Here is a 26,066-nt window from a genome sequence, read left to right as displayed (position 1 = left end):
TTTATTTCACTAATTCCATTCAAAAAGTGAAACTTGTATATTATATTCATTCATTAAACACAGACTGATATATTTCAAATGTTTATCTTTTAAATTTGATGATTATAACTGACAACTAAGGAAAATCCCAAATTCAGTATCTCAGAAAATTAGAATATTGTGAAAAGGTTTAATATTGAAGACACCTGGTGCCACACTCTAATCAGCTAATTAACTCAAAACACCTGCAAAGGCCTTTAAATGGTCTCTCAGTCTAGTTCTGTAGGCTACACAATCATGGGGAAGACTGCTGAATTGACAGTTGTCCAAAAGACGACCATTGACACCTTGCACAAGGAGGGCAAGACACAAAAGGTCTTTGCAAAAGAGGCTGGCTGTTCACAGAGCTCTGTGTCCAAGCACATTAATAGAGAGGTGAAGGGAAGGAAAAGATGTGGTAGAAAAAAAGTGTACAAGCAATAGGGATAACCGCACCCTGGAGAGGATTGTGAAACAAAACCCATTCAAAATTGTGGGGGAGATTCACAAAGAGTGGACTGCAGCTGGAGTCAGTGCTTCAAGAACCACTACGCACAGACGCATGCAAGACATGGGTTTCAACTGTCGCATTCCTTGTGACAAGCCACTCTTGAACAACAGACAGCATCAGATGCGTCTCGCCTGGGCTAAAGACAAAAAGGACTGGACTGCTGCTGAGTGGTCCAAAGTTATGTTCTCTGATGAAAGTAAATTTTGCATTTCCTTTGGAAATCAGGGTCCCAGAGTCTGGAGGAAGAGAGGAGAGGCACACAATCCACGTTGCTTGAGGTCCAGTGTAAAGTTTCCACAGTTAGTGATGGTTTGGGGTGCCATGTCATCTGCTGGTGTTGGTCCACTGTGTTTTCTGAGGTCCAAGGTCAACGCAGCCGTATACCAGGAAGTTTTAGAGCACTTCATGCTTCCTGCTGCTGACCAACTTTATGGTAGGGGTGCACCGATCCGATATTAGGATCGGATATCGGCCGCGATACTGACAAAATAGCTGGATCGGGGATCGAAAAAATTAACAGATCCACAAGCCGATCCAGGTGTTTTTTTCCGTCGCAGCAGAACCTACGTCATTCGTCAGCTTCACGTGTGTCGCATGCTAGAAGGGAGCGAGCCAGAGAGTCGGCTGTGTGGAGGAGATATTTCACGCTTGCCACGCCAACTAGTTCGTCGCTGTTTTGAGGGTATTACTGCAAAGTCAGGGTCTTTCCTGCATTGACATTTTTTTGACGGCCAAAGCCTAATTTGATGAGTTATTGTGATTTACGAGTGATGTAGAACAGATGCTGCGCTTGTGACTGAGTGACAGAGAGACCGATCTGAGAGCTCCTCCCCCGCGCGCGCTCTCTGGGTCTTCAAAATAATCAGTGTTCGCTCTCATATTTCACATATTAATCCAAATCAAAAGCTCGGAAGACCGAAACCATGTTGCACGTGACCCATTCGGACAATTTTGTCCTTGAATTATCACTGGGTGTGAATTGCGCTCAAAAAACATTTACTCTTCTCTGACCAGCTGACATAAAGCATACTTTCAATAAGCGGGAGACAAATTATATCCAGTTATGAAGTGTTTTCTGTGTGTTGACATCTTTCGCGATGTTCTAACAGACGGGATTCGCACACAACGCGTCTGCTAATGTCCGATTCGTGACCTAATGACTCCTTTGAACCGAATCATTTTAACGACTGGCCAGAACAACTGATCTGTCCAACACTGAACTCATGAACTCAGTTTATTAATTTACTCAGAATGCAACTGAAATGAGAACACAAGTGTGCTTACCCATTTTAGCAAGAGTGGGTAGTAAGAATTATTTTTTATTATCAACAGTATTTCATCTTATTTCTGTTGACAATGTGTAGTAAAATAAATAGGCCTAGCCTACAATCATTTAATCTGGAGTGAGGTGAAACCAGAACAAAGTTGTTATTAGCTAGCTGAAAATTTTTATTAAATTAATATATTTGTTAATTTGTAATGCTACTTTTTAATATTGATATGATTATATACCAAAACAATTATCTGTAGTGTAAAAAATGTTTGGTAATTGTCAGATTACTATTGTATGTTTGACCAATACACTGTTTTTTGTTTCCACTGCTACATTTTATTTATTTAAAGAAGTTAGATTACATTCTATTTTAGATTTGAATGCACAATTGTTTTTTAAATAAATAAGAATTCAACACCTTACATACATCTGTTATTTTGTCTTAGTTATGTTTAGTTAGTAAAGTCTGGTGCCTTTAGTCTCTTCAAGGAAGGTATAAGGTGGAAGATATACAGTTTATTATTAATTCAACAATATATCGGATCGGTATCGGGTATCGACAGATACACAAAGCCCAGGCATCGGTATCGGTATCGGGACTGAAAAAGTCGGATCGGTGCACCCCTACTTTATGGAGATGCAGATTTCATTTTCCAACTGGACTTGGCACCTGCACACAGTGCCAAAGCAACCATTACCTGGTTTAAGGACCATTGTATCCATGTTCTTAATTGGCCAGAAAATCTATGGGGTATTGTGAAGAGGAAGATGCGATATGCCAGACCCAACAATGCAGAAGAGCTGAAGGCCACTATCAGAGCAACCTGGGCTCTCATAACACCTGAGCAGTGCCACAGACTGATCGACTCCATGTATTGCTGCAGTAATTCAGGCAAAAGGAGCCCCAACTAAGTATTGAGTGCTGTACATGCTCATACTTTTCATGTTCATACTATTCAGTTGGCCAAGATTTCTAAAAATCCTTTCTTTGTATTGGTCTTAAGTAATATTCTAATTTTCTGTGATACTGAATTTGGGATTTCCCTTAGTTGTCAGTTATAATCATCAACATTAAAATAAATAAACATTTGACATATCAGTCTGTGTGTAATGAATGAATATAATATACAAGTTTCACTTTTTGAATGGAATTAGTGAAATAAATCAACTTTTTGATGATATTTTAATTATATGACCAGCCTCTGTAATTCACAGTGAAAAAGGATTATATTGTTTGTTTGATGCTAATTAATTGAATGCAGATCCATGTGTGAGATGACAATAAAATAAATAATAAATAGCCTATATTTGAATTGAATTAACATTTAAGCATTACCTTGTTGTAATAGTGCTTCAGAGTTAATATATAATATTGTATATTATATAACTGTAACTATATAACAAAATTAGTTATATTAATATAACTTTATTAATTATATAACATGCATCTGAATACCTCTTAAGCAAACTTATGAGGTATTCTTATGTTCAGAGAGTGAGTTGCTATATGGCTACTTACACCCCGAAAGTCTGTTTTTGGAACCGAAAGTTGAGGTTATCTGCTTGCTTACTCTTAAACATACCCGGGGATGTCACATAACCTGCTTTCTGGAATACCCCCCAGGATGAGTTTCGAAGAACAAAACAATCCAAGATCATGCCAAATCGTCAACAATCAAGCAACTAACTGAGTTAGCAATGTACGAAGAACGGACCTCAGGTGCCGGCCATGGGAGATGTTCAACTTCACTTTCATGTGCATCAAACCATTCTGTCACAAGTCACATTATCATGATGATGCACGGTACCCGTTCAGGGTTCAATGTTTGAACCATTAGGTGCACATGGTCCTCCAGAATGGTTCAGTAGTCTTTGGCAGTGACGCGCCCATCAAGCACAGTAGGGAATGCCATGATATTGCAGCCCAAACATCACTGATCCACCCCTGTGCTTCACTCTGGACAGCAACAGTCCGAGTGCTAAGCCTCTTTGAGGCTTCTGCACACCGTAACACAGTGAAGGTGGACACATCAGAGAACAATACATGTTTCACATTGACCACAGCCAAAGATTAGCATGTTGTCTACTTGCAAGCTTCCTCTTGTGTCGACAGTTACTCTGTGGTTGATCCTACGTGGTGGTTTTCTGACATTACCCTGGATAACATAACTCTCGATACACCACAAAGACTTGCTGTTCTGGTCACACCAACAATTTGTCCACTTTTGAACTCAAGATGCCTCCCATTATGTTGTGTGGATTGCAATATTTTATGTGCAGTACGGTGACCATATTTTGATTACCGAAAACCAGGACACTCGGCCCGGTAATGAGATACTCAAATTATACTCAAAGTTTACTCAAAGATTTCTTATTAATTTCAATACATTTAAAGTATGCCCCCTCTGTATGGATAGAAAATTGTTATATTAGGGCCAGGACAGGACTTGAAAACAGGACGTTTGGTCACCTTAATGTACAGCTGTGCTATTGCTCAGCTAATTCAACCTTCACACTCTGCTCTTACTGATGGAATGTAAAATCAGTGAAGATTGGCCACCAGGTCGCAACACACTATATTGGCCATGTGTCTCAGTTTCCTTGTCCAACCTTTCATGCAATGTAGCTTGTTGCCACTGGACCGCGCTCAAGTCACGCGCATGAGACATTCAAAACACTGTCTTCACGGACAGCTTAATTTATCCCGTACAAAATACTGCACTGGCCATATAAGCTTGCATTCAAGCACTGCATATAATGTGTCAGGAAACGGTGTAAGTAACCGCAGTCTTTATTAACAGAATTGGGCTGTGTTGTACGTGAATGCAGCATCACAAAGTTAGTACTCTAAATGTTTTTTTTTTTTTATGAATTTTCAGTCAAATTATGACATGGAAATATCGCTCTGCACACAGCTTGTGCGGTCCCAGACTGGATAAATTAATTGTGTACACCTTTTTTGAAGTAAACCCCTGCCATTGATGCTGGACTGGGTCACTCACTACAGTATGTAGAGCGGTGCGCGCGCTCCGCACGTTTGATGACGCTCCGCTGTAAACATCACTGACGTGGTAGTCGCGTGAGGGAATCTATTAAACTTGGATTTTGGCGAGTGACACTGTATTCTTCAAACCAACCTGCGCCTACAAACCCAGCAACATACGTCCACGCTGAGATGGCAAGAAAATCCCAAGTCCCGTCTGCGTATTATGGTAAGTTGCTGTTCAAAGCGTACTTGACGTACTGTAGCCTATGTATTCTTCCTTGTGTGGTGTCAGTTTTTCTCCGCATGGACAACTTGTAACATTAATCTTCAGTGGAAGGTGTGCTGCAGGAGCGTTCATTCCCAGCTGCCATACATGGGAATCAAAGTTTAAAATGTATATTTGCATCCATACGTAAAGAAATATTGCCCTTGGGAAATTACTGCATTGTTTATTTATGTTAGCCACAACTGCACAAATTGAGATATGCTTAATTAAGTGTGTGAATAATCAGAAGTTTGATTCATTTTAGAACGTACCTATATTAGTATGGTTTGTTTACCCTTCTAAAATAGAGGAGGCAGCAACTTTGTGTTGCCAAGGGCATTTTGTGCTGTGCTGGCTTTCAGCAAATCATTGAAGAACAGTGGAGAGCACAGCCTATCACCTGAAACCTCTTGCTCGTGAGACATCAGAATTAAAAGCACAGTTCATAAATGCAAGTGTAAAAACAAGATGATTTATGGGTTAGGAATTTACAGAACAATATGATACAGCTTTGTGCTCTTGCGTTGTTGTTGGTCAAGCAAGTGTACAGACATTTTAAACGGTCAAGCATCTGATAATGCACATGCAGATTCCGAATAATCCATTCATGATTTCTGAAATATACACAATGGATATCAAAATCATCTCACTGGCTTAAAAGTCCAACAGAATTCTATTTCTTATACCAAAAAACTCAGATTGTGACATTGTCAGAACCCTCTGCAGGGGTTCCCCCCTTTTTTTGTCAGCCAAATATATATATATATATATTATATTTCTTTATTTTAATGACACACTTGCATGTTCATGATTCTCTGATGTTGGGTAAATGTCACATGATGTGCAAGTAAATAATTCAAATAGTTAATGTAAGCAAGTGTTTGTTTTTTGCAATCAAATTGAATAATAGGCCTAATAATTATTATATTAAACTTTCAACACATGCATAGAATCTCTCAGAAGCACCTCGTTTTGAAACACACAGAACACAATTATTTAATTAAATATCAGATTTGATTTGATAAACGCACAATATCATGCTGTCATGTGCTTAATTTATTTTAAGTTTATATTGGATGCAATTTTTAGCTTTTTTAATCAACTTCTGAAACCCCATTTGGGAAACCCTGCTTTAGAGAACCTCTAGGCACATTTTCAGAAAGGCCAGTTCTCTGAAAAACTTTCAAATTGGAACCCATGCGTTCATCTAATAGTGCATGCTCTATGATGGTTCATCCAGTTCCCAAAAGGGGGAAATCACTTATATTGAAGCTCTTTCACTGTCAAAAACAGTGCCACTGAGACAGTACCCTTAAAAGGACAGTTTGTACCTTATCTAAAAGAAGCATATTGGTACATTAGAGTAGTAATATGAACCCTTAAAGAGCCCCTAATATGGTTTTTGAAAATTATCTTTCATGTAGTGTGTAACAGTTCTAAGTAAATAAAAATATCCTGCAAAGTTTTAAGTTTGAAAGTGCAGCATATATACAGTTAATAATAAATGCAAGCCGTTTCGTTATGACGTCAAGACAAAACATTACCATATTGCCCGTCCACTTATTGCGCCGCACAGAGACCAGGAAAACCTTGAACATCGCAGAGGATACTGGATAGCGAGAAGACGCTGTGCTCCACAATGTGTTTATTGTGTTTCATATTGTGTATCTGGCTAAAAGGCTAACTCGCGTTATTACTGTCTTACTGAAATACTACTGTAAATCTTTCCCATCTGTGCATGTGCTGAAAGTTTAATATAATAATTATTATTATTCAATTTGATTGCAAAAAACAAACACTTGCTTACATTAAATATGTAATGTGGGCTGCAGTATTACCTAAAACTGTGTATATTAATGCAGATTGTCTGTCATTCTTACTACTTTGAGTAAAGATAAAAGATGGAGCAAGATTTGTTTTGCAAACGTTAATGTTTACATCAGCTGGGCCAACGTATGCACTGTTATTGATACAGTTCCGACGTGCACCGCAATACAAAAGACACACACACACACACACACACACACACACACACACACACACACACACACACACACACACACACACACACACACACACACACACACACACACACACACACACACACACACACACACACACACACACACACAACACACACACTATATATATACAGTGAGGAAAATAAGTATTTGAACACCCTGCTATTTTGCAAGTTCTTCCACTTAGAAATCATGGAGGGGTCTGAAATTGTCATCTTAGGTGCATGTCCACTGTGAGAGACATAATCAAAAAAAAAAAATCCAGAAATCACAATGTACTATTTTTTAACTATTTATTTGTATGATACAGCTGCAAATAAGTATTTGAACACCTGAGAAAATTAATGTTAATATTTGGTACAGTAGCCTTTGTTTGCAATTACAGAGGTCAAACGTTTCCTGTAGTTTTTCACCAGGTTTGCACACACTGCAGGAGGGATTTTGGCCCACTCCTCCACACAGATCTTCTCTAGATCAGTCAGGTTTCTGGCCTGTCGCTGAGAAACACAGAGTTTGAGCTCCCTCCAAAGATTCTCTATTGGGTTTAGGTCTGGAGACTGGCTAGGCCACGCCAGAACCTTGATATGCTTCTTACAGAGCCACTCCTTGGTTATCCTTGCTGTGTGCTTCGGGTCATTGTCTTGTTGGAAGACCCAGCCTTGACCCATTTTCAATGCTCTAACTGAGGGAAGGAGGTTGTTCCCCAAAATCTCACAATACATGGCCCCGGTCATCCTCTCCTTAATACAGTGCAGTCGCCCTGTCCCATGTGCAGAAAAACACCCCCAAAGCATGATGCTACCACCCCCATGCTTCACAGTAGGGATGGTGTTCTTGGGATGGTACTCATCATTCTTCTTCCTCCAAACACGTTTAGTGGAATTATGACCAAAAAGTTCTATTTTGGTCTCATCTGAACACATGACTTTCTCCCATGACTCCTCTGGATCATCCAAATGGTCATTGGCAAACTTAAGATGGGCCTGGACATGTGCTGGTTTAAGCAGGGGAACCTTCCGTGCCATGCATGATTTCAAACCATGACGTCTTAGTGTATTACCAACAGTAACCTTGGAAACGGTGGTCCCAGCTCTTTGCAGGTCATTGACCAGCTCCTCCCGTGTAGTTCTGGGCTGATTTCTCACCTGTCTTAGGATCATTGAGAGCCCACGAGGTGAGATCTTGCATGGAGCCCCAGTCCGAGGGAGATTGACAGTCATGTTTAGCTTCTTCCATTTTCTAATGATTGCTCCAACAGTGGACCTTTTTTCACCAAGCTGCTTGGCAATTTCCCCGTAGCCCTTTCCAGCCTTGTGGAGGTGTACAATTTTGTCTCTAGTGTCTTTGAACAGCTCTTTGGTCTTGGCCATGTTAGTAGTTGGATTCTTACTGATTGTATGGGGTGGACAGGTGTCTTCATGCAGCTAACAACCTCAAACAGGTGCATCTAATTTAGGATAATAAATGGAGTGGAGGTGGACATTTTAAAGGCAGACTAACAGGCCTTTGAGGGTCAGAATTCTAGCTGATAGACAGGTGTTCAAATACTTATTTGCAGCTGTATCATACAAATAAATAGTGAAAAAATCATACATTGTGATTTCTGGATTTTTTTTTTTTAAGATTGTGTCTCTCACAGTGGACATGCACCTACGATGACAATTTCAGACCCCTCCATGATTTCTAAGTGGGAGAACTTGCAAAATAGCAGGGTGTTCAAATACTTATATTCCTCACTGTATATATAGATCAGTGATAGCATCACTGAGAAACGTCCTGCTCAAGGTTCGGGTTGAAAAATGTGTTCTTCCATTGTTTCATCATCAGTTCGCACCCACCCCGGGATTTATGTAAAATCAACGTCATCATTACTGTCTTTACTGGGTGTACAATTGCTGAGCTTTAGGAAGCCTCTGGACAGAGCTGGAGTTCAGTTATGGTAATGAGCGGTAGACCAATCACAACTGACTGGGCGGTCTGACCAATCAAAGCAGAGTAGGCTCGCGGAAAAGATGGATTTAGAGAGACTGATTCATCCATCGAGTCATTTGAGAATAATTGAACATTGTGGTGATGTGCAATGTATATTATGTGAAAATGAAACTGTTTTTTGACCTTTGATGCAAGTAAACCTGTTGTTGGAGACCGTCAAAACAAAATTAGGAAACTTTAAAATAGCATAATAGGGGCACTTTAAGGTACTACTATGAACCTGTTTGTTAGGTATGCGATGAGTACCCTGAGTTTTTAAATTATTACTTTTATTTTAGTTTTTAAAGTTTTAAATATGGATATTTTTCTTACACAAACCCATCGCTTTGCTTCAGAAGGCCTTTATTAACCCCCTGGAGCCGTGGATTATTTTTTATGATGGATAGATGCACTTTTATGGTCTTAAAAACAGATCTTAATCCATTATAAAGTTTGGAAGAGCCAGGACATTTTTTAATATAACTCCGATTGTATTCATCTGAAAGAAAAATTTCATATACACCTAAAATTACTTGAGGGTGAGTAAATCAATGGGCTAATTGTAATTTTTTGGGTGATCTACCCCTTTAAGTATTTCCAACTTAACTTTCCTTGTAAACACAACTTAAATACTTTGTGTAGCAGAACCGTCATTCAACTGAGTAAGCGGCAATACAATTAGACGCATTATTTCACTACATGTAATAAGCATTATGCAGAAGAGACAAACCACAATACTGCTATAAACTGTTGCTCATTGAGCAAAGCAATTCATATGATGCACTGCGCCTACCTGTCATCAGCCTAACGCCAGGCTCAACTCGTCACCATGACAGTAACCTCCAAAACTCCAACATGACAAAAACGTTTCTAGATCCCAACTTAATAGAACATGAAACAATAATAACAAGCCTGCTACTTCATTTATCTTGCCTAAAAACACATGAAGATAATTAAATTCAACATTTTCTCTTCCAATTAAATCCCACGCAAAGCATTCTGGGAACTTGAAATCTCCTTACCCCCAGTAAGTAGATTGTACACAATAAAATTAAGTTGTGACAAAATGTTCATTTAAATATAACATTGATCAAGCAACAAACATCCTCATTTTGAGTGAGTGCCTTCATTTCTTCAGCAAAACGTAAAAAATCCACGACTTTCTAAACAAGGAAATAAATAAAGACAAGATTACAGCAAGATACAAGAAGCGGATCGCAACACGTCAAACGCAAGTAACCATTTCATTGTCAAAATGGTTCATTTCAACCAAATCCAGGAGTAAATATTTTAAGTAAATGTAACTTACATAGTATTTTGGAAATGCACATCTACAAAGCCTTACTCAGGATACGAAGTGCGATATATAATTATACAAAATATGTTTTTGCTACAAATCCAAATTAAGTGAGCTACTCAATTATCCAAGTAAAGTTACAAAAAAAAAAGATTTATTTGTAAAAAATTATGATTTTTTTTTTATGTTACACTTATAGCCTCAATAATTCATTTTTATCAGTGTTCTTCAGAAGGTTCTGACAGCATGCAAGCTGAGGAACCAAAATGGTGCCTTGAACATCTTTCCATTTTTACAGTGTAGCAAGTTTGTTTCTAATTTTACACAAATCTAGTACATTATGAATATACTGAGAGATGATTATGTTGGGGAAAAAAATGCCAGAATTTGAATTCAGAGACATCGCAACTCTTCCAAAACTGTTAATGTCCTACATTGATTGAATTCAGATGGTTCTTTGCTACTGAATGATTGTACCATGGTGTTTGCATTGCACTTGTAGATCATTTAAAGTACATATACGTTTTATATGACCAAAAACATATGTTATATTGCACTTTTTGTGAAAGCGTTCAGATACCTTTAAGATATATAACTTAAAAACGACTTAACATTTAGGCACTAAAACACAGAGCTCCAAATGTGTGCATAGCTTTGGTAGGCAAGCTAAATAAACTCCTCAAATGCACATCTTATCACAACATGAGAATTCAAAGATTCAGGGCCTGTTTTTGTTTGTTTTAATCGTGTTTATGTGGGTGCACATCTGTGACCGCGGTTATTTTGCTCAGTGGAATCATTTGTAATGCTGTACTGATTGTTCGTTCAGTGCTGGGAATATAACCTACACATTCTCATTCATATTTCTATTAACCATGGTAAAGCTCTCTACGGTTATTGTCGTTTATCTACTAAATCACTTCAGTTTGACGCCATTACTCATGTGTCACAGGGAGATGTAATTAAACTGGTGCTTGATCCAGAAACCAGACAGATTAGACATCTAATATATGCATGCTTGCGTACATAGATCCGTGTAAATGCGAAACAGATTTATTTGAATGCACAAAACTTTTGGAAGGATGTCATTTAGAATTAAAGTTAAAGTCTCCCTGATGTGAGTTGTTAGGATATTTTGTAATATATAGTTTCCATTGCTGTTTGTGAATTCTTATATGGCATACAGGAACTTGCTGACCCTTATATAATATTTATAAGGAATAAATATGCAAGTTGGGAGCAAAACGCTTAGAAAAGGTCACTTGGTTTCCTGCTGCTGCATTTGCATGCTCAATTTTTTTGTTATCCGACTGTTTTGCTTTATTTATTTATTTATTTATTTATTGCAGACTGACCACAAAAAGCTTTCGGTTTCTCATTTAAATAAAAATCTGTGCTCAAATGAAAGTTACATCAAAGCAAACTCTTAAAAAAGGTTCAATGGGATTCCCTAGGCTTCTTGACTCAAGTTTAAAGAACCCTTTATGGCAAAAAAAGTTCTATATAAGGAGACATTGTCTTAAACAATATTTAATGAGTTATTTCAACATTTTCTATTGATAAAGTATGTTTGCGAGCTGTTTAATTCGTTAATTTAATTACATTTAATTAATGAATTAAAAATAAATCAATAAAATGATCCTATGATGGGAACCCCTAAATTCTGTCATCATTTACTCAACCTCATGTTGTTCCAAACTGGTATGAACTTCTTCCTTCTGCTGAACACAAAAGAAGATATTTTGAAGAATGTTGCTGGTAACCAGACACATAACGGGAGCCATTGACTTCCATAGTATATATTTTTTCTTACTCTGGAAGTCAATGGCTACCATCAACTATTTGGGGGGGCTTGGCCATGGTCTCCAGACCGAGGGTGACGGACTTGGTAATAGTATGTAATTTTCTCAATCAAACGACTGCCTCCTGCTGCTTCTGCTACTGATTGCTTTTAAAGGGAAAAGCTGCCCATAACTGCTGGTCTAAGATCTGTTTTCTTTGTGATAATAGCATATTATTAGCGAAAAAGAGTTTCCAATGCAGGATCCAGTGCATATCTGTATTTGCGCTGTGGTTCACTTCGGTAAGTAATGTTGCCAATCACAGACATGTTTGTTGATTTCTTGAACGCAATGGCCAATCACAGGTGTTGAAGTTAGAATCCACTCACCACTTCAGTTTTTGTCCAGTGCTGAGTTCTGCTAGCCTGGCGTGGCCATACTCAATTCTAGTCAGAATTTGAGTCTGGTACCGCTCCATTGAGCTTTGATTATGGGGCGTGTTTCAACCGAGCCAGGAAAGACCTCAATTGGATAGACCCACAACCAATCAGAGCAACGGAGCGACGCGTAACGTTAGTTGTCAAATGTCAACAGAACTCAACTGCACTGTTACCAAGTCTGTGTTTTTCTCCATGTCCGCGGGTTGAAGCGACCCCAATTATGTGATTATATAAACCCAGGAATGCGAATTTTAGCAGGCAACCTTGCCAAAATAACATATTTTGCCAACCAAACGTTTTGAGTAGCAATTGTGCGCGACATTGCAAAAACACTTGGAAACCCTGTCTGCACGCACGCATGATTAAGTAACGTTACAAGAAAAACATGAGTGTAAACGATCTTTGGCAGTAATAAAAAATAATTTAAGGATACACAGAGTACTTACCAACACGATCATCGTTTCTGAGAGAAATAGTGAAGGTGAATGCATATACGAACAAGTTCTCCGTTTAGGATAAGAGCAAATTCAACCCAAGAGCCTTCGATGACGTGGATGATTACGTTACTGTTGATCATCTGTCCATCATCGTCTAAAGCCCGCCCTGACAATTTCATTGGTCCGAACAGTTTCTGTTTGGGCATAATTCCTCCTCTATGGAGCGAGTCCAGACCGAATTGCCCGAGCAAAACATTTTGTGGGCGGGGCTAAATTCGGCTGGCATCCAGGCTAGAGTTCTGCAAGTGCGCAAATCGTAACAAAGTGTAGACATTATGTAAATAAGAGATTCGTTGTGTAGTCAGTTTCACTGATTAATATAACAGAACTTTGTGAGATCACGTTCATTGAATGAGTGAATCTTTTAAGATTGAACATTGGTCTGGGGAGTCTGCTCTGTATTTTCTACTACACAAGAGACGTGATCAACGAGCATTATTCAAATGACTCTGTACGCAATCGGTTAGTCCTTCAACCAATCAGACCACAAGAGGCGTGATCAATGAGCTTCTCTATCTGTCATTGTGTTAAACCCGCCAATAGCGTGCCAGGTGGATAAGGCAGTCTGTGATTGGTTCCTGCCAATGTGTAAATTAATATACAGGTTTCCAGCCTGAGCTGCAGGGCGAAATCAAATTGCCGGCAGATCAGGCTGGGTTTACCCAGTCTAATGAGTGACATCTTTTAGTGATTATAAAGGGAGTGCTCTTTGCGCGCTGTCTATGCAATGTAAACAATATAATTAATATTATATTATATTCAGAATTTGAATAAAACTTTTGTTTTCCATTCTTGACAAGCGGCCACATACACGCTTCAATACAGGCCCATCCACATATATGGGATTCACTCTCGAAATTGTGATGACTGACCGTGAAAAATATAAATGTATTAATGTATCGAAATCAGGCACATATGAATGTCAGAATACACGATTCCTGGCTGCATGTCAATATCCATGGATCACCGGAAATTTTGGGTAAGTTATAAGGAACACCATATCGAGTCAAACCGGTAGTTGTCGCGTTTTTTTGTCATGCAGCAGCTCTTCTGCCACTCAGTCCGGCTGAGGGGGCGGGTTCCGGCAGGAAAGTGACATCGATGCATACCCTCTATACACTGAACATGTAATACGCATGTGCATGACGTCCCCGTTTTCACAAGCGTTTTTGTAGTTTACACAAAGACGATAACAGTATCGTTTTCAAAAACGTGCCAAAATGTTTGCGCTTTCAGGCCCCCAAAATGCTGTTGTCATGTAGATGAAAATGTAAATGAACAGAAAACAGTTATACACCGTCTAATGTGTTTACATTGAAAGACAATGGAAAAGTAGCGCAGTGGAATGGAAAATGCATTCTGTGTAAGCAGCCCCTAAGAATGTCACATACTGGTTATGAAACAAATCAACTATTAAAAGGCTGCATATTCAGAGCTAATTAGGTGAGCAGGTATGACATGAACTAACAGTGAGTAACTAAGCCTCATAGATAAAGCTGTTTGAGCAGACCATGAGATGTTCTTGTTACTTTTCTGCAGGATTATATTTATTTGATCTCAAACAACAGCACTGCAGATGGAAGCTAGAAAATTAAACCCATCCGTTAATGCTATTAAATAAACAGATGCTATGCGACTATGTGGGCCTCGAATTCTGTTCATTCTGTTTGCTGGGAATTGTGACAGGTGCGCTGATAAATGGTGTGTAACGCATCCGCAGAAAGATAATTGTCAAAGAGACTGCTGGGAATCTCAGGAAATGCTCTCGTCATTAGCTTCACTACAGTATAGTGTTTAAAGCCTTTACGTTAAGGAAAAACAAGAAGTGTCTATTTTTAGTTGGACTGCAGTAAGGACCATGAATAATTCAGCTAGGCAAATTTGGGACCAGAGGATAAAATTTTTATGATGTGCCATCGCTAAGCGATGTGATGTCCACACCTCTGTGAAAAGCCATAGCCAAGGCTGAGAAATCTTAAATGGGAGTCAATTACCTCTTCATGGTCAGGAGTTAGAGAAACCCATGTTTGAAACATAAGCCTCTAAGGTTTTTTTTTTTTTTCATCTGAGGACTGATTCTGTTCATAAAATGAAATGCAATGTTTTGGTCTCTTTTGTAACTTTTGAAAGAGCTTATGAATGTGAGTCAATGCATGAGGATGAATTAGAAGAATATAACTTCAAAGATAAATACACTACCATTCAAAGGTTTGGGGTTGGAAAATGGGTTTAATGTTTTTGAAAGAAAGTCTCTTATTCTCACTAAGGCTGCATTTAAAAAAATCTAAATAACTGTTTTCTATTTGAATATATTTTAAAATGTAATTTATTCCTGCGATGTCAACGCTGCATTTTCAGCATCAATACTCCAGTCTTCAGATCATGTGACAGAGAGATGATTTGCTGCTCAAGAAACATTTATTATTATCAGTGTTGAAAAATAATTTTTGGAAACTGATATTTTCAGGATTCTTTGTTGGAATATAAAGTTCAAAAGAACAGCATTTATTTGAAATAGAATTTTTTTAACATTAAATTGCTGTCACTTTTGATTAATTTAATGCAACCTTGCTGAATAAAAGTGTTAATTTCTTTAAAAAAATAACCCTACTGAGCTCAAGCGTTTGGACATTAGTGCACCTCATAGATAGATAGGCAGGTATACTATACGGCCTACACTAAAGGTTACACTATACGGCCTACACTAAAAAAATAAAGGTTCTTTGGCGGGGTGTATGGTTTCCTGAAGAACCTTTAATATCCAAAGATCCTTTCCACTGCACAAAATGTTCTTTGTAGTGCAGAAAGGTTCTTTAGACTATAAAATGGTTAGAAAAAAAAGGGTTCTTTAAAAAACCTTTCACAAAACGGTTCTTCAGGGAAACAAAAATGGTTCTTCTATGGCTTCGCTGTAAAAAAAAACTTTTGGTTCTTCCTGGCACCTTTATTTTTAAGAGTGTACTCATCATCACAACATAACATGAGACAAATATGTCACTGTTACTAATCGACTGATCTACAGATGCCATCTTGATTGATTTATCACCTTTTTTATTGTCAGTCAAGGAAGATTCAAACTCTTGTGAGACACATCAGATCATATGCGTGAAATCCTAGAATTGCTCCTGATGAGTAACAAGGGTTGAAAATATATTTGGTAGTGTTGTGGTGTTTAGTAGCTCTTTTGGTTCTTTTGATGTGTCATTGCTGAGGTCATTCTACTGAACTCTTGAAGCAAGTATGAAAACATAATTGTTCATTGGCTGTTACAATCAGTAACCATCGCCGGGCTTCTGTTACTGACGATAAAAGAGAGGAAAGCAAATGAATGTTTCTTCTTTTTTGTCAGCCAGGTCTTATCTTGCGGTAGCCACGGGCAGACAGTTGCATTCCTGGGCTGTCAGAAGGAGATAATCCAGCCCGTCAGCTTCCTCGCCACTGTGGTACAGTGCTTTTCTAAGATGGCTCATTCTTCCCAGCTGCTGGAAATCAGACCGCGGATTTACACGTGTGTCGATGCATAGAGTATATCCCAAAAACAAAGTCAACAAGCTACTGTATAGCCTATTTATAGTGATTCCTTGGATTGTCATGGCAAAAAAATGCTAAAGGTTAAATGCATTCTCCTTCGAGAATTCCTTTTAGTGCAATCCCATGTTGTCAAAGACAAAGTCATTGCTCTGCAAAACTTTGCATTCAAAATCCAGTTTTTGTAATAGGAATTTGCACAATCGAGTTTCAAGAGAGGGCGAAAAATTCCCCCACTGTTGGTCACACAGATTTGCCGCGTTGACCAGCAGAAATCTGCTTGGTTTGAAAGTGACTTCTGCGTGACTGTGCTTCATGCATCACACTATTGACAATGGACAGTGGACATATTTCGCCTACAAAATTTCACAGAAATTTCGGTAATGTGACCGCAACTTTAGGAATCTGGGGGTGTATTACAGAAACATCTTAACTTTAAGGCCCTTTCACACCGGACGCGTAACGAAAAAGCAAAGTGGAAAAACAAATATTTCGTGTGCGAATAGTTCGCGTCAAAACCATTCATATCAGCCGCAACGCGAGTTTGCGACGTCTGTGACGTTTCAGAGCTCCAACATTCCAAAACCTTTCATTTTATTTAAAAGACATAGAAGAAGGTTTTGAGTGCACACAGTCTTAAAGAACAGAGAGTCTGAAGGGGAGTATCATGCTAATCTTGTATAGGAGCTAAAACTTTATCATGGCCGGTTCCGCACTTAAGTTACTTCAAATGTCCGTGGGACAATTTGTGGAGCTCGAGAGAGAGACAGTAGCACCGCATCTGACGAGACAAACACACACTTCAGGAACCAATCGATCCGGAGCAGGTGTGTTTCCAGCTATGTTTCCAGTTGAGTCACAATGTAAACATTTAAGTGCCACAGTCGTACTTAATGGAAACACATTCACTTTCCATAGTCGCGGGCACAATTAAGTTAGGTTAAAAGGTTATGTTATCGTTGTCCTACAGTGGGCCTACAGTGGGCAAACACAGCATCTGTACAGCTGTAATCTCATGATAAATGCGATACCTGGCAAAGGTAAATGTTGATTAAATAGCTAATGACATCAACTGGACATTTCGTGACCTTTGTTTTTTTGTATGTGACTGGTACTTTGTGCATGTGTTTTTTTGTATGCGATTTTCTGTTGCTGCGAATGTTAAAAAAAATCGACATTGAAACGAAAAAAATAAACGTCGTTTTTTCGCTGCAGCACATTCGCGTTCGGTGTGGAAGCACTCATTGCACAAACAGCTGATAAAAAAATAAAACCATCGCGCTAAATATTTGCGCGTCAAAATCGCGTCCAGTGTGAAAGGACCTTTAGAATCCTATCTTATCTGACCACATTTAGGACAAAAGCTATTAGGCTACAGAATGACATTTCTTAAGTGCATAATCTTATCTTAACTATGGATAGGAAATGGGTATTACAGAAGCATCCTAACTCGACAAAAAATCCTAAAAGCTGTCTTAACTTTAGGACAACACCACTGGTGTCCTAACTTCAAAACTTTTTGAAATCCAACGGTAAAAATCACAGTACAAAAATCCTTTTTCGAGAGAGCGTTACATTTATTAATTATACAAGATGTTATGCAGCGACGTTTGACGGTGGAAATACTTTTGGAGGACCCAGAGGATTTGCTGCGCTTTGATGATAAAATACTCGTAAATAATAACAGACTCTCACAACACATGATTTTGCAGTTAGTAGACGAATTGCGACCAACATTACAGAGGACAACGAGCCGTCACGGAGCATTACCGGTCATTCTTTTGTTGCAAAAGGCGATTTATAAAACAGGCTTTAACTTTTCAACGGAGCTTATCAAATTAAAAGCACTCCGTTGTTTCTCCATTTTGATTTTAGGTTTACCTCAGAAGCAGTTTGCGTGTTGTTGGTTGCTGGGTAACAGACCTGACAGTTGATTACCAAACACGATGGAGAAGTTTAAGATTTCCTAACTACAGCTAAGATAAGATTTTGTAAGACAGGATGAGAATCCTAAATCAAGTTAAGATTTGCTTCTGTAATATGAAATTGTGAAAAATCCTAAATTAACTGTAACAAAATTAATACTGTTCCTTTGGAAGATTCTCATGGAAATTGTCCTGAAAAAAAAAAAAAAACCTTTTTTAGAGGTTCATGTTATTTCAGTACCATATCAGTATTTGACCGATATTAGAGATTTTTTTAAAGTGCCCTTATTATGCTTTTTAAAATATTATCTTTCATATAGTGTTATGTAGCTGTTTGTGAATATAAAAGGTCTGCAACGTTTTAAAGATCAGAGTGCTTGACAAATAAAGTTATTGAAGTCCAAAATTAAAGAATCGATTCCGAATTGCCAAAACGAGTCGTCAGTAATTCTAGTCTCACTGTTACATACCTTTGTAACAAAGTAACAAATTTGCATAATATCAGCCTATGGTCTTTATTGGCCTGCAAACAGCCTCTACTTTGACCCGCTCTCAAACACTGTAGTTGTAGTTGTTGTTCAGATATTTGTTTCCAACATGCACTGTAAGTCAGGGCCGTAACCACCATAGACATTGATGGGGACAAGTCCCCCCTAATAATTAGAAATGGCCAAATTGTACCCCCTAATATTTATATTCTTGCACTGCTCTCCTGCACTCCATTGCGCAGCACTCTGTATTTTAGGATGACAAAAAGGTTTAAAAGTTAAATTTTTTGTCTCGTCTGCCTCAACGGTCTAAAAGCGCTCGTCAATGTCAAAATGATTGAGATGGCCAATTAAATCAAAGTAGGCGGGTTTACGTTCTCTTTTCACTCATGCACAGTCTTCAGACGAGAGCGGCAATCTATCGATTAATGCTGTTGTGGAGATTCTATTCTTTCCAGTGAAATCACAAACAAAATGCACACAAACGTGTCCCTGCTCTTAATATACAATCACTGATGAACATCTTTGATTTTAATGATGAAAAAAAAAAAACTATATGAGGGCGGATTAGAACCTGTAACCTTCAACACAGTTTACAAATGTCTTCCACCAGACAACCATGGAATTTGAGTGTCAACAACATATCTCTATTTATTCAATAACGTGAAGAATCTCAAGATTATCAAGATATTTGACACAATATTATCAAATATTACTTGTAAATAGTCCCAAAATTATTATTTCCCAACTAGAATTAGACCTAGAATTTAGTTCACTGTTCTGTTTCTTTATGCTTTATAAAAATTGGTTCCCCCTGATGTTCAAGACATGTCCTTGCTGTAAGTGGTAGACCATTCACAACAGACTGGGCCGTCAGACCAATCAGAGCACAGTGTAGACCAATCATGACTGAGCAATCAGAGCAGAGTAGACCAATCACAACAGACTGTGCCATCTGACCAATCAGAGCAGAGTAGACCAATCACAACAGACTGAGCCAACTGACCAATCAGAGCAGAGTAGACCACCAATCACAACAAACTGACTCATCTGACCAATCAGAGCAGAGTAGGCTTGCAGAAAGGAAAAGCCGATAACAATAATTTATTGGTATCGGTTGATGTTGGATATTTATTTGTACAGCTAATTTATCTTATTTTTTTGCATTTAGATTACCTTTGTTGTCATCTAACATTCAAAGTTAATATTTAAATAAATAATTTAATAAGACAATAATCTTAAGCATTAAATACATTTTCATGTTCATACTGTACATTTTGTGATTTGTAAATTGACTTGCAGCATTTTGTTTTTAGTGCTTAAATTGTCATTTATTTATGCAAAATAACATAAAATATCTGTGAGATATAGATTATCGACCATAACATGAAAGTTATTATCACCTTATTGGTAACAGCTAGAATTGCTATCAGTGCATCCCTACCTTTTTCTCTTTGTAAAGCATATTGTGCTGATCGTTGCATGCAACTGAATCTCCAAATATTGCATTCCTTTATATATTTTGCAAGAGTTTCTTTATGCTTTCTTAAATAGTTACTCTAAAAACCGTACAAATAAATGTACAACCCCAAATCAGAAAAAGTTGGGACAGTATGGAAAACGCAAATAAAATAAAAAAGAAGTGATTTCTAAATTTACTTTGACCTGTATTTCATTGCAGACAATATGAACACAAAATATTTCATGTTTTGTCTGGTCAACTTCATGTCATTTGTAAATATGCATCCTTTCCTGTCATTCAGACCTGCAACACATTTAAAAAAAAGTTGGGACAGTAAAGCATTTACCACTTTGTAATGTTGCCATTCCTTTTCACAACACTTAAAAGATGTTTAGGGACTGAAGACACCAAGTGATGAAGTGTTTCAGGTGTAATTTTGTCCCATTCTTCCTGCAAACAAGTCTTCAGGTGGGCAACAGTACGGGGTCTTCGTTGTCGCATTTTGCGCTTCAAAATGTGCCACACATTCTCTATTGGAGACAGGTCGGGACTGCAGGCAGGCCAGTCAAGTACCCGTACCCTCTTCCTCCGCAGCCAGGACTTTGTAATGTGTGCAGAATGTGGTTTTGCATTGTCTTGTTGAATATGCATGGACGTCCCTGGAAAAGATGTTTTCTTGAAGGCAGCATATTATGCACCGAAATCTCGATGTACTTTTCAGCATTAATGGTGCCTTCACAGAAGTGCAAGTTACCTTTGCCAAGGGCACTGACACAACCCCATACCATGACAGACCCTGGCTTTTGGACTTGTTGCTGAAAACAGTCTGGATGATCCTTTTCTTCTTTGGTCCGGAGCACACAGCGTCCATTCCTCCCAAAAAGATACCTGAAATACTGATTCACCTGACCACAGTACACGTTTCCACTGTGTGATGGTCCATCCCAGATGCCTCCGAGCCCAGAGAAGTCGACGGCGCTTCTGGACACTGTTAACATAGGGCTTCCTTTTGGCACAGTACAGTTTTAACTGGCATTTGTAGATGTAACTACGTATTGTGGTACTTGACAAAGGTTTGCCAAAGTAGTCCTGAGCCCATGTGGTGATTATAAATATATAATGGCTTATAGATGAATGACGATTCTTGATGCAGTGCTGCCTGAGGGATCGGAGATCACGGTTGTTCAGCTTAGGCTTGCACCCTTGTCCATTACGCACTGAAATTCCTCCAGATTCCTTGAATCTTTTAATTATGTTATGCACTGTTGAATGTGAAATATCCAAATCTCTTCTTATCTTTCTTTGAGGAACATTGTTTTTAAACATTTCAATAATTTTCTCACGTATTTGTTGGCAAACTGGCGATCCCCGGCCCATCTTTGCTCCTAAAGGATTAGACCTTTCTTGGATGCTGCTTTTGTACCAAATCATAATTACAATCACCTGTTTCAAATCACATCATTATTTAACCATTTTACCTCATTACTAGCCCTAAATTGCTCCTGTCCCAACTTTTTTTGAAATGTGTTGCAGGTCTAAATGACAGGAAAGGATGCATATTTACAAATGACATGAAGTTGACCAGACAAAACATGAAATATTTTGTGTTCATATTGTCTGCAATGAAATACAAGTCAAAGTAAATTTAGAAATCACTTCTTTTTTTTTTTTGCGTTTTCCATACTGTCCCAACTTTTTCTGATTTGGGGTTGTATAATAAGGCAAAAACAGGATAAATAAAAAGCCCAATGTGCAAAGACTTTTTCATGTTTATACAGCAAGTAGAAACATTCGCTCGAGGTTCATAGGGTGCATGTACTGTGCGTTTACCATCCCTCCAGTCCTTGACTTGACAATGAATCATGTCATCTGAGCATAAAGAATCTGTATTTGCATCTTCTGCGGGATGAATATTTCAGACATCTTTCATTGTTAATGCATATCATTCCTCTTTTAGAGAGGGCAGACAAGAGCTCTGTTTGAGAGAGTGGGTGAATGAATAAGCTTCTGCCCTTGAACTGCTACCATATTATCAGGCCCTCGAGGGTGGCCTTTTGTGTTTGCTAGCACTTCATTGATTTAGCAAGAGCGGTCACACATATCACACCCTCTTCACAAAAGGGGGAGGGGGGTATCAAGTTTTAAAAAGTACTTTGATTAAAATAGAATCCAACCATTGGTGTAGTGTAGCTTTTGCATGCAAAATGTATAACTTAGCACAAACAACAAACTTTAAATGTGTAGGCTAAACATTTACAACTAATTTGCTCGCATAATATGACATATTTCTGAGTGAAATGTACAATCATTCCAGTAGTTGCATACTGTATGAAATATCCTGTTAAAGAAAATTCACATGAAAAATATGATGACAATGTTTCCGGGATTGGTGCCTGTATATTTTACAGTTTAGGCTAACCATAGGCTAACCATATTTAATTAAGTGATATAATGTTAATATGTTAATAGGCTTTTTTAGCTTATAATTTACTGATACTACCAAACTAATATTCACCATAGTAGAGTTCATCGTAATTGAAGTGTCCATAAACAACTGTTACTGTTTTTAACTGTAAATTGTACAGTAATTCCTGACTTTTTCAAAATTTTCTGCAGTATTTTTTCGGTAATTTTTTTTACAGTTTAACAATTGCTGGTCCTCTTGCACACGATTCGCCGGTGTACTAACGTTAATTTGTTTGTGAACAAATCATTCTTGATCGCTTGACTGCTTGGCTTCTGCTGTCAAAATTGACAATAGCATGAATAAATAGAATTTCGAGTGCATGATTGACTGGCATTTCACTGGCTGCTGGGTTTAATGAATACACTCTTTTCATGATGTATCCACATCTAAATGAAAGCTAGTTCGCAAACAAACTGAATGAACTGGGAATGATGTAACATGAAGAAAGAGCCATGGAACGAATCAGTACCAATCTTTTTGGTGACTCAAAAGGTTCAAATCACTGTTGAATCAAACTTACCATTACTGCCTGGGGGTGTGGAGGGTAACACACACAGTTTCAGCAAATCTCATGTTAATCTTGAGCACCTAAAGAGTAGTATTTCATCCTTCATATCTTCAAAGAGTCTTTAGTTTGATCATATTTATTACAAACATTGTTGATTTCGTGATAAAGTAACAACAGTACTGTTTACACTGTTTAGGTCTTTAAAATCAGGTGGTGTGATTTGAATAAGTCCTGCTCAGTATTACCATTTGACCTGAAGTAAAGGTTACATTATCATTGTGGCAAGAAAAAGCATTGCTTGTATAATTAAGAATCATCATTAATGTTTGCTACCATCCTCCTCCTTTCTTCATCTTCATAGCTCTTTAGGAGCAGCAGCTGGTTTAACGTAAACTTCACACATAATTCCGTATAGGAGCCTTAGCAGTGCCGGTAACCAGGGCAATGGCTCACTGGCTGTAGTTAAATTTGAAGGCGTCAGCACCTGACTCAGTTATGGGGCCTGGCATGGGAGATAAACTCCAGAGATCATGAATAAATCTAATATGTAAGGTCTCCTATTTTAGAGTCACTCACACAAGGAAGCCATGCTTATAAAAAACAAATGGGGTCTGAGTGAGGCAGAGTCTGCTGGAATGTGATGCTGTGTGTGTGTGTGGGCAGCATTTCGTTTTTCAGTGTCAGTCTGTGTGTTGCCGTTGAGTGTAAGTGAATTTATTTTTGATGAGCAGTATTTTGATTTCACTCAGTACACATTAATCTGACTTTAAAAATTGAAAGGACTAATTACACAGAATTTGAATAAGGTGTTAATAATCCATTGCTTCACTGGGATTGTACTTGCTGACAGTTGATTTTTAGGTGAGTTAAGCGGCTAAAAATGTACTATTAATGTTTTTCAAATGTGACAACTATTGGTTATTATTTTTATTATGTATACTTTTTAAATAATTGAATTGTTATATAATTGGTCTGTCTGTAATTATATTTTACAAATACAGTTTTATTTTTTATTTTATCTTTAAAGTTTTTTTAAATAATCAAATGTTTTATTTGATTTATATTATTAAATATTATAATTTATAATCTTATATTTAATGCAAATACTTTTTTATTTACTTATTTTCTTATATGTACTTTCTTATCCTGAAAATATTGTGATTGACGTGGGACATTTATTGTGAACAGTATTTGATGAGCTTTGCACTGGTCGATAACAGATAAATAGACAATATTAAAATTCTAAACTATTTTGTCTAAATAAATAAAAAATAACACACTAAAAACTAAAACCAGTTGTTTTAAATGCTACAAGTAAATTTGATATTACATTCTAAATACATAGACATTAGTAAGGAGTTGGTCCACTCTTTGCTACTATAACAGCTTTCACTCTTCTAAAGCTTTCCACAAGTTTTTAGAGGGTTTCTGTGGGATTTTCCTATTCATCCAGTAGATTAGGGATATCAGCCCTGGAGTGCCACTGTCCTGAGTTTAGCTCCACCCCTGATAAAAATAAAAAATAAAACTCACCTGCCTGTGGAATTAGTAATCGTCAAGACATTGATTAGCTTGTTTAGGTGTGTTTTATTAGGGTTTGAGCTAAACTCTGCAGGACAGTGGCTCTCCAGGACCAACATTGCCCATCCCTGCAGTAGAGCATTTGTGAGGTCAGAGGATAATGTGGGACGAGAAGGCCTGGCTCACAATCTCTGTTCCAATTCATCCCAAAGGTGTTCGATGGGTTGAGGTCAGGACTCTGTGCAGGCCAGTCAAGATATTACAAACTCATCCAACTTTGTCTTTATGGACCTTGCTTTGTGCACTGGGGCACAGTCATCCTGTAATAGAAAAGGTATTTCCCCAAACTGTTCCCACAAAGTTGGAAGCTAGGCATTGTCCAAAATGTCTTGGTATGCTGAAACATTAAGATTTTTTCTTAACTGGAAATAAGGGGCAATAAAAACAGCCCCATACAACCATTGCTCCTCCACTAAACTTTACAGTTGGCACAATGGAATCAGCCAGATAACGTTCTCCTGGCATCTGCCATACCCAGACTCACCTATCAGACTTCCAAACAGATAAGCGTGATTTGTGACTCAACGGAGAACATTCCCATTTGTGATTTATGCCACTCTATCTGATGTTTGGCATTGTATTTTGTGATATAAGGTTTGAGTTTTTTTTTTAAATGTTTTAATTGTTTCATTTAAATGTTCTTGGTTATGTGAACATTCAAAAATTCAATTTGATCATTAACAATATGGTTGTTACTTTTAAGTGTTCTTTGAACATTCTGAAAAAAGCAGTAACATTTAAAAAATGAATGTCCCACAACATGTTTAAAGGTCCCATGGCATGGCATTTTTCTATTATTTTATAATGTTTCCTGAGGTGTACTTATATTGTTAGTATGATTTTTACATCATAAAATGTCATAATTTAGAAATAAAAGGCATTTTTTCAATACTGATGTTTGCCCTGTGGCTGAATGCCCTGTTTCAAGAGGCGTGTCTGCTGTGAGACTTCAGTAAAAACGCCCACTGTTGTGATTGGCTGACAGCGGAGGGGGCGTGGTTTAACGAGGTCTACGAGGCACGAGCAGGTACGAGCTGCTGCCAGAGA

The 26,066-nt window shown here is 38.0% G+C and overlaps 1 protein-coding gene across 3 annotated transcripts in view; it reads left to right on the top strand.

The window, feature by feature from the left end:
• Positions 1 to 4,539: 4,539 nt before the first annotated feature.
• Positions 4,540 to 26,066, top strand: part of slc44a5a (solute carrier family 44 member 5a) — a 141,020-nt gene continuing 119,493 nt past the window's right edge. For all 3 annotated transcript variants that reach the window (XM_079818568.1, XM_079818566.1, XM_079818567.1), the window contains exon 1: positions 4,540 to 5,014. In XM_079818568.1, coding sequence (XP_079674694.1) covers positions 4,978 to 5,014 — 37 coding nt within the window. In that variant the 5' untranslated portion in view covers positions 4,540 to 4,977. The remainder of the gene's footprint in view (positions 5,015 to 26,066) is intronic.

Source organism: Gobio gobio (assembly GCF_949357685.1).
Source record: "Gobio gobio genome assembly, chromosome: 6".
Taxonomy (NCBI): domain Eukaryota; kingdom Metazoa; phylum Chordata; class Actinopteri; order Cypriniformes; family Gobionidae; genus Gobio; species Gobio gobio.
The sequence above is the reverse complement of the archived record's forward strand: the minus strand, read 5'-3'. Positions and strand labels throughout refer to the sequence as shown.